This window comes from Drosophila miranda (genome assembly GCF_003369915.1).
Source record: "Drosophila miranda strain MSH22 chromosome Y unlocalized genomic scaffold, D.miranda_PacBio2.1 Contig_Y1_pilon, whole genome shotgun sequence".
NCBI lineage: Eukaryota > Metazoa > Arthropoda > Insecta > Diptera > Drosophilidae > Drosophila > Drosophila miranda.
The window spans coordinates 37,384,059-37,394,634 of record NW_022881603.1 but is presented as its reverse complement, the minus strand read 5'-3'; the positions used below and the strand labels follow the sequence as shown (position 1 = coordinate 37,394,634).

General features: G+C 43.4%; 1 protein-coding gene across 1 annotated transcript; it reads left to right on the top strand.

The window, feature by feature from the left end:
• On the top strand, positions 1 to 8,031 carry LOC117191156. Its single transcript, XM_033396123.1, has 2 exons — positions 1 to 702; positions 7,236 to 8,031. The coding sequence occupies exons 1-2, from the start codon at positions 538 to 540 to the stop codon at positions 7,605 to 7,607; spliced, it is 537 nt and encodes a 178-aa protein (XP_033252014.1). The 5' UTR covers positions 1 to 537; the 3' UTR covers positions 7,608 to 8,031.
• The last annotated feature ends 2,545 nt before the right edge of the window (positions 8,032 to 10,576 follow it).

Sequence of the window (10,576 nt, the reverse complement as noted above, 5' to 3'; positions counted from 1 at the left end):
AGGTGCAAGATTGTGTGCGGGTCGGCGGAGTGTGCAAACGGGCTAGTGGAAAACAGTGTTTTCGCTGCTCAAGGGTACTCAACCCGAATCTTTAGGCACTTCGTCCAAAAAGCAGGGTTAATTTTTGGGATCCCCGGGCACTACTCGGAGGAACAGCTAGCGGAGCTTGTAACCTCGGATATCCCAATTGAGGAGATAGTTCGGATTACGCGAAGGGATAGAGCATCGGGGGAACGTGTACCTACTGGCAGGGTGAAACTCTGGTTCAGAGGAGAGCAGTTACCAACCAAAATCAATTTTCTATATTCTAAAGTAGAAGTGAAACCTTTTGTTCAGCTTATTCAATGTTTCAGGTGTTTTAGGTTTGGCCATCTGGCGCAACATTGCAAGAGTGGAGCGAAATGTTTCAAATGCGGACAAGATCACAGCAAAGATATTATCTGCTCAGGGCTGGTCTGTGCTAACTGCAAGGGGGAACATGCTGCCACCCACCCGCAGTGTGAGGCCGGGAAAAAAGCGTACGCCATTCAAAAGTGTATGACACTGGAAAACCTAACTAGAGCTGAGGTCAAGGCTAGATATCCGATCCTTTTTGATAGAACTTCCCCCAACCTAAGGGATCAAGGGGAATTTCCTAGACCCAGTTGGCAATCTAACCGCTCCCCTGAATTCTTAAATAACAGCTTAGAGTCCGCCAGGGAAATTCATTCTGTCACCTCTTTCTCGGAAGTGACCAAATCCACTAGGGTTGCCGCCCGGAACGCAGAGGCGGCCAAGGCAGCAGCCAACATGGCAGAGTGGAAGAACTCAATAAACTCAGACTACGTCCAAATGAGCGAGAAATTTGTGAGATCTTCATCCGTGGCATCTTCTCTGGCCCAGGATAAGCTAAACGCACTAGGAGCCAAACTCACAGCGTTCCTGATTGATCCAAACAACATCATTAAAGGGGATTCTCTAGCGAATAAATTTATTAAGGAAATTAGAGAATTTGTCAATGCTTCCAACGCAGAACTAGATAGGCGTCAGATTGCCCAAGGGATGGCAGTTGGTTCTCAAAACATCCAACAATGAAGATTCTTCAGCTAAATATTCAAAGTCTGACACACAACAACAACAAACAGCTCCTCTCAATGTTCCTAGACAAGAACGCAATAGATATTGCCATCCTCTCAGAGATTTGGGTGTTGAACAACGCGGACTGCAGCATTTTAGACTATAACTTTTTCTGCAGGCCCAGAGAGGACGGCTACGGCGGGGTTGGCATCTACGTCAGGAAAAACATTCAATTCAGCATTTAAAAAATAGAGAACGACTTGGAAATTTTAGGAATAAAAACATTAAACCTCAAGAGCAATTTCAATATTTTTTAGCATATATGCACCGCCATCAACAACAGTTTCACAGTTTAAATCGGGCACAAAAAAGTTTTTCGAATTCGCGGCTTCGCTTGACATACCCTCAATAGTGGGCGGGGACTTCAACGCTAGGTCTTCTATCTGGGGAAGTCCGATCTGTGATCGCAAGGGTCGCAGCATTGAGAATTCCACCCGGGAGGCCGGATTTATCTGCCTAAACGACGGCTCGCCAACCTTCTCCAGGAGCCCATCTCAATTCTCCGTTCTTGACCTTTCTTTTTCGAACTACAGAAATGGAACTATTAACTGGCAAGTCCTCAAAACAAAAATTACGAACAGCAATTGTATTATCAGTGCAAGGCCTAAATGCCCCCCTCCAAGGCAAGAAGATCCTTCACAACAGAATAGCCCGGATTCTGGGTGCAAGTGATTTCTCAAATCTGGAGGAGCTCAATGAAAAAGTGAAATCCCTGACCTTAAAAAACACGGTCACATTCCCAAGCAAGAACAAGTACGTTGCTAAGAAATGGTGGAACGAGGAAACGGAAAAACTTTTTCGCGTGAGAAACGCTTGCAGGCAAAAATTCTACCTCACCAAAAAATTGGCTGATGCCAGAGCAACCTTAGAAGCTGACAAAAATCTACAAAATCACGTAAAAAATCTTAGAAAGCGCAACTTTTCCAAGTTTATAGAAGAGGTCTCCTCATCGCCCTCTATGTGGAGCAGGGTGAAGAACATCAAAAAATACGGTCAAATCAAAAATGTAGGGAACAAATGGACGAACGAAGATGGCAAAAACTTTCTCAATATGGTTAAAGTAACCCCATCCACGTCAAACAGTAGGCCCCCTAAGAAAATTCCTGCCCCTTTGTTAGGACCAGACGACCCGGAACCCCTGGAACTGGAAGAATTCCTGGCCTTCCTAAAAACCAGGAACCCCAATTCGGCTAGAGGCCCTGATGGCATCTCGTTCAGGATGCTTCAAAAGCTACCAAGTGGGAAAAAACAAGACATTTTTGAAATTATAAATAAAGTATGGCTGAGTGGCGTCATCCCTGAAGTCTGGCGCAGGATAAAAGTGGTACCCATCCCCAAGAAGAATGCAGACCCTACTTCCTTCCAAAACCATAGGCCGATTTGTTTGATGAACACGCTGTTTAAATCCATAGAGGGGTTGATAAAGTTGAAGTTGGACGAGCACATAGCAAACTGTGACCTGCTGCCGGTCAGGTCCTATGCCTTCAGGAGAAACAGGTCCACGGCTCTTTGCATCAACGACCTTATCAACAAAGTTCTGGCGCTGAAGGCGAGTGGTTGTCAGGTTGTCGCAGCTTGCCTAGATTTACAAAGAGCGTTCGACTGCGTAAGAGTGGACACACTCGAGCACAGGATGAGGGATATGCGGTTCAATACAAGCCTCACGGCTTGGATCTCCATCTTCCTTAACAGACGAATTCTCATAAAGGGCAAAAGCGAGGTAGAGGTGAACAGAGGTGTTAGCCAGGGTAGCTGTCTCAGCCCAACCCTTTTTAACCTTTACACAGCCGAACTACATGATATTAACAGTCATAACTTCTTACTGTTTCAGTATGCTGATGACTTTTTCATAGTTTGTTTTCATAAAGACGTATCCATTGCGAAAGGTGTTCGAAGAAAAATGCAATAGGCTAAACCTGTCATTCAATCCGGTGAAGTCTAAAGTGATTTACTTCAACAATCGTAGAGCTGCGCTAAATATCTCGCATCAAGGAGTTGAGATCAGACAAGTAGAGCAGATCAAATACCTAGGCAGGACTATCTCAGCAAACAACTCAGCCTCTGGTCACATTGATCTGGCCATCTCGGAATCGAACAGAAACTGTGCATTTCTCAGATTACTCAGTGGGTGTCACTATGGTATCAGCCCCAAAAGAGGGCTTATATTTTACAAGGCATTTGTCAGAAGTAGGCTAGAGTACGCGTGCTCATCATTCTGCAACCTGTCCAAATCTGCCTTGGCCAAAATCAAATCCCACTGCAACCATCACCTCAGAAAGTCGCTGGGTCTGATAATCTGCACTCCCGTTCCTATCATATATCACATGGCAGGAGAACTTCCCCCGGACTACAGGATGAGATTCCTGGCGGCGAAAAAGTTGGTTAAGGTGTTTGCATTTAATCTCCCAGCAAGTGAAACAGTGTCAGCAAATATGGATTTAAACACGGGCTACGCTAAGGCATATCGGGAGTTTGGCAGCATAATAGATAGAGTTGAGGTTTTCGAGAACACAGCTTCATTTTGCACTAAAATTAGCTCCGACTTAGAATTTTTCAAGGGTTCTGCACCCAACAAGCACGCTATAGTGGCTGCTCCACGGGGAAAAGAAGGATCAGCTGACAAAGGGTGGTTTTGAAATCTATTACACGGATGGGTCAGTCGCAGATGGGCATTCCAGCGCCGCTTTCCTGCACGATAGGACAGTTTTTTTAGATAGCTATTACACGCACAAAACCCTTTCCTCGTTGTCCGCCGAGCTCCTTGCTATCGAGAAGGCATTAGACCATGCTATTTTGTACAATTTTCCTCGTGTCGCGCTCCTGACAGACAGCAGAAACGGGGCCCTCATTCTGGCGAAGAACATTCAGGATAACTCTATCGCCTACAAAATCAGAGAAAAGATCCAACAAAATCCACATCTAAGAAATGTAGAGGTTCACTACATTCCCGGACACGTAACATCCCTCAGAACACTTCAGTTGACGCAGCAGCCAAAGAAGCCCACAGACGAGGAAAATACACAGTGGTTAAATGCAACCTTAAAGACGCTATGTGCGAAATACACAGAATCTTAAAAGCAGAATGGGAGAGAGAATACGCCGAGTTTGCCAGTATCAAGCACCGAGGTTACTGCTCGCTTTTCCCCTCAACATCATCCAAACCGTGGTTCCTAAATAAAACAAAGCTTAAGGCCATTGACGCTAAAAGAATCAACAGACTGCTTAGTGGTAACGCATTCGATAGGCACACTCTCGCCAAAATGCATGTAGTTCCTAGTAACATATGTGATACATGCGATAGTATCGATAACGCCTCGCATTTAATTTTCAATTGTACAAAGTACAACACAACAAGGCAAAACTTCCCATCTCTAAGAAAATATAATGATATTTACAAATTCTTTGAAAAAGAAAACATCAGCGCGTACCAAACACTAATTGACTTCATCGACGAAATTGATGTAAAGCTATAAACAGTACTCCAACATCTTATATTCTTTGACTTGGCAATTTCCACCTTCAAAAGGCGGGCGGCCAAATAATCCCACGCTACTCACGGGTAGCTTGGTAAATTAAATCCTCAAAAAAAAAAAAAAAAAAAAGTAAGCAAAAATAAGCATTCAACTATATCAAGTGTGTGTCAAGTGTCGAGAAAGAGAATACGTCTTTAGACAGCTGCGACAGAGCCTGGAATATGTATTAATAAATGCAGTAGACACCCCACGAAATTCGCCGAATAAATACAAGTGTGTGCGTGTGTTTATTGGGGTTAAAAAAACTAAAACAAACAACGTCACGGCAAGAGCATTGCCAGCAGCAAGAACACACGCCCTACTTTGTAAAATTAAATTCCTGTTAAAACCACATACATTCAATCGGTTTGAAACGCCAAGGTTTACCCCGATTCTGCCCCATGGAAAGCCAATGCTTAATTGCTTTTGTCCTACCTGCTTTTCCGTGAATTTACGATGTCATCGGTTAAGGTAGCTAAATACAGTCAGCACAACATTTATTCGGACACTCGTCTATATCAACTTTCTTTATAAATAACTTGAAAAGTATTTAAGTTTGAAAAAAAAATTTTATTTCATTATGAACATGGATATTACTACTACTAATTTCAAATCTAAAAACATAAAAAACCTTCTTTGGCATATCAAACAAAATTAAAAGTATCAAAAAGGCAACTTTTTTACGCACAACAATTATTCGGACACTTTTTATTTTGTACGAAAAAAACTTATTGTCCCCAATTTTTTCTGATTTCTGGGAGCCTGGGAAGCGGTTGGATCTTCCAACAGGACAACGATCCAAAGCACACCGCACATGTTGTGCGTGATTGGTTGCTGTATTATGCCCCAAGACAGCTCCAGACCTTAACCCAATCGAACATCTTTGGGACATTTTAGAAAGATTGGTACGGAAGTATAACATCAGCAGTCGGGAAAGCCTCAAAACCGCCCTCATTCGAGCTTTGGCCGAAGTTCCGCCCACAACAACCGAAAATTTGGTGGCATCGATGCCCCGACGACTACAGGCTGTAATAGATGCCAATGGTGGACCAACCAAATATTAAAAGTATTAATATTAAGATGACTTTGAGACTATAATACAAAAGCATAGAGGCTGTATGTACACTTTTTTGTGTGGACGTTGACATGCAATGACTGCATCTTTCAAGAGGCGATGCAGTTACTGCACCGTCAAGTGGCCCGTGTGACACCAGCAGAAGGCTGTTACGCGCGGATCCCAGGCAAAACGCAGCCCTCCTCCCGCCCAACCGACCGAGGGGCGCTGCCGCATGACGCGCGGTGCGTAGCCGAACCAAACGCGAACATGCAAGAAAGATAGCTATTAGACTAACATTCGAGGAAAATTAGTACTAAACTTACTAAGAAACTAAGCATGCAATCAAAGTACAAATACCACTACAGTTACTAATTAATAGAAAGGTGTGTATGGATTATTAATTTAATAAGAGGAAGAGAATTAGTGGTGGATATAATATGGTAGAGGGAATTATAATCCGAGCATAAGACCCTAAACGGTTCATGCAAGGAATAATTCGATCTACAAAGTGGAAGGAACAACGGTATAAAATTTCTAGTCAGTCTAATAGGAATCGTGAAGTTTATGCGGCTCAACAGATCAGGGCTGTCTATGTCACCCCTGATCAAGTTGTGCATAAATATCACACCAAGCATTTTTCTACGGTTAACTAAGGATGGGAGGTTTACTAATAGTAGTCTACTAGAGTAAGATGGGAGTCTTACACCCGCATCCCAGTTAAGGCCCCGCAGAGCAAAGAGTAAAAAGTTTTTCTGTACTGATTCTATACGGTCCTGGTGTACTTTGTACTGAGGGCACCATACACAGGAGCCGTATTCTAAGATCGGACGAACAAGCGAGGTATAGAGATTCCTTTGACCACCTCTTTATAAACCCAAGCACGCCCATGGCCTTATTTACCATGGTAGAAATGTGTTCGGAAAACTTTAACTTGGGGTCTAACATAACACCCAGATCATCCACCAGGGTAATTCTCTCAAGAGAACCACCAAATAGGGTGTAGGGAGCCAACAAAGGGCTAGAACGATGAAATGTCATAACTTTGCATTTCGAGGCATTAAGGTGTAACAAGTTTGCACAACACCATGACTGAAAGTTATTGAGATCGGATTGCAAGCGAGAATGAAATGAAATGTCCTTGTACTGGACACAGAGTTTAACATCATCCGCATACATAAGTACTCGAGAGTATGTTAATACTGAAGGTAAGTCATTAATAAAGAGTGTGAAGAGTAAGGGGCCTAGATGGCTGCCTTGTGGTACTCCCGAACATTTTATGTTTTTTCGTTGTAATTTTAGTATACATAATTTTTGTTTAAGTTTTTTTTCTGAAATAATAATAACTTTAAGTGTCCTAAATAATGGCATACCAACTTTTTTAATTTTCATTGCGAAAACCCGAAATATTGAAAAATCGGTGCTGTATGTTGACTTTTTTCCTTGACTGTATAATAAAATGGAAATCAAAGTAATAAGAGCACTATTTTAATCTCAACGGAGCTGGAAAATACGAAAGAAACCCTCAGGACAGCTTAGAGTCCGCCAGGGAAATTCATTCTGTCACCTCTTTCGCGGAAGTGACCAAATCCAATAGGGTTGCCGCCCGGAACGCAGAGGCGGCCAAGGCAGCAGCCAACATGGCAGAGTGGAAGAACTCAATAAACTCAGACTACGTCCAAATGAGCGAGAAATTTGTGAGATCTTCATCCGTGGCATCTTCTCTGGCCCAGGACAAGCTAAACGCACTAGGAGCCAAACTCACAGCGTTCCTGATTGATCCAAACAACATCATTAAAGGGGATTCTTTAGCGAATAAATTTATTAAGGAAATTAGAGAATTTGTCAATGCTTCCAACGCAGAACTAGATAGGCGTCAGATTGCCCAAGGGATGGCAGTTGGTTCTCAAAACATCCAACAATGAAGATTCTTCAGCTAAATATTCAAAGTCTGACACACAACAACAACAAACAGCTCCTCTCAATGTTCCTAGACAAGAACGCAATAGATATTGCCATCCTCTCAGAGATTTGGGTGTTGAACAACGCGGACTGCAGCATTTTAGACTATAACTTTTTCTGCAGGCCCAGAGAGGACGGCTACGGCGGGGTTGGCATCTACGTCAGGAAAAACATTCAATTCAGCATTTAAAAAATAGAGAACGACTTGGAAATTTTAGGAATAAAAACATTAAACCTCAAGAGCAATTTCAATATTTTTTAGCATATATGCACCGCCATCAACAACAGTTTCACAGTTTAAATCGGGCACAAAAAAGTTTTTCGAATTCGCGGCTTCGCTTGACATACCCTCAATAGTGGGCGTGGACTTCAACGCTAGGTCTTCTATCTGGGGAAGTCCGATCTGAGATCGCAAGGGTCGCAGCATTGAGAATTCCACCCGGGAGGCCGGATTTATCTGCCTAAACGACGGTTCGCCAACCTTCTCCAGGAGCCCATCTCAATTCTCCGTTCTTGACCTTTCTTTTTCGAACTACAGAAATGGAACTATTAACTGGCAAGTCCTCAAAACAAAAATTACGAACAGCAATTGTATTATCAGTGCAAGGCCTAAATGCCCCCTCCAAGGCAAGAAGATCCTTCACAACAGAATAGCCCGGATTCTGGGTGCAAGTGATTTCTCAAATCTGGAGGAGCTCAATGAAAAAGTGAAATCCCTGACCTTAAAAAACACGGTCACATTCCCAAGCAAGAACAAGTACGTTGCTAAGAAATGGTGGAACGAGGAAACGGAAAAACTTTTTCGCGTGAGAAAAAATTGCAGGCAAAAATTCTACCTCACCAAAAAATTGGCTGATGCCAGAGCAACCTTAGAAGCTGACAAAAATCTACAAAATCACGTAAAAAATCTTAGAAAGCGCAACTTTTCCAAGTTTATAGAAGAGGTCTCCTCATCGCCCTCTATGTGGAGCAGGGTGAAGAACATCAAAAAATACGGTCAAATCAAAAATGTAGGGAACAAATGGACGAACGAAGATGGCAAAAACTTTCTCAATATGGTTAAAGTAACCCCATCCACGTCAAACAGTAGGCCCCCTAAGAAAATTCCTGCCCCTTTGTTAGGACCAGACGACCCGGAACCCCTGGAACTGGAAGAATTCCTGGCCTTCCTAAAAACCAGGAACCCCAATTCGGCTAGAGGCCCTGATGGCATCTCGTTCAGGATGCTTCAAAAGCTACCAAGTGGGAAAAAACAAGACATTTTTGAAATTATAAATAAAGTATGGCTGAGTGGCGTCATCCCTGAAGTCTGGCGCAGGATAAAAGTGGTACCCATCCCCAAGAAGAATGCAGACCCTACTTCCTTCCAAAACCATAGGCCGATTTGTTTGATGAACACGCTGTTTAAATCCATAGAGGGGTTGATAAAGTGAAGTTGGACGAGCACATAGCAAACTGTGACCTGCTGCCGGTCAGGTCCTATGCCTTCAGGAGAAACAGGTCCACGGCTCTTTGCATCAACGACCTTATCAACAAAGTTCTGGCGCTGAAGGCGAGTGGTTGTCAGGTTGTCGCAGCTTGCCTAGATTTACAAAGAGCGTTCGACTGCGTAAGAGTGGACACACTCGAGCACAGGATGAGGGATATGCGGTTCAATACAAGCCTCACGGCTTGGATCTCCATCTTCCTTAACAGACGAATTCTCATAAAGGGCAAAAGCGAGGTAGAGGTGAACAGAGGTGTTAGCCAGGGTAGCTGTCTCAGCCCAACCCTTTTTAACCTTTACACAGCCGAACTACATGATATTAACAGTCATAACTGCTTACTGTTTCAGTATGCTGATGACTTTTTCATAGTTTGTTTTCATAAAGACGTATCCATTGCGAAAGGTGTGCTGGAAGACAGTATAGATAAGTTCGAAGAAAAATGCAATAGGCTAAACCTGTCATTCAATCCGGTGAAGTCTAAAGTGATTTACTTCAACAATCGTAGAGCTGCGCTAAATATCTCGCATCAAGGAGTTGAGATCAGACAAGTAGAGCAGATCAAATACCTAGGCAGGACTATCTCAGCAAACAACTCAGCCTCTGGTCACATTGATCTGGCCATCTCGGAATCGAACAGAAACTGTGCATTTCTCAGATTACTCAGTGGGTGTCACTATGGAATCAGCCCCAAAAGAGGGCTTTTATTTTACAAGGCATTTGTCAGAAGTAGGCTAGAGTACGCGTGCTCATCATTCTGCAACCTGTCCAAATCTGCCTTGGCCAAAATCAAATCCCACTGCAACCATCACCTCAGAAAGTCGCTGGGTCTGATAATCTGCACTCCCGTTCCTATCATATATCACATGGCAGGAGAACTTCCCCCGGACTACAGGATGAGATTCCTGCCGGCGAAAAAGTTGGTTAAGGTGTTTGCATTTAATCTCCCAGCAAGTGAAACAGTGTCAGCAAATATGGATTTAAACACGGGCTACGCTAAGGCATATCGGGAGTTTGGCAGCATAATAGATAGAGTTGAGGTTTTCGAGAACACAGCTTCATTTTGCACTAAAATTAGCTCCGACTTAGAATTTTTCAAGGGTTCTGCACCCAACAAGCACGCTATAGACCAGGCAGGTATCATGCTGCTCCACGGGGAAAAGAAGGATCAGCTGACAAAGGGTGGTTTTGAAATCTATTACACGGATGGGTCAGTCGCAGATGGGCATTCCAGCGCCGCTTTCCTGCACGATAGGACAGTTTTTTTAGATAGCTATTACACGCACAAACCCCTTTCCTCGTTGTCCGCCGAGCTCCTTGCTATCGAGAAGGCATTAGACCATGCTATTTTGTACAATTTTCCTCGTGTCGCGCTCCTGACAGACAGCAGAAACGGGGCCCTCATTCTGGCGAAGAACATTCAGGATAACTCTATCGCCTACAAAATC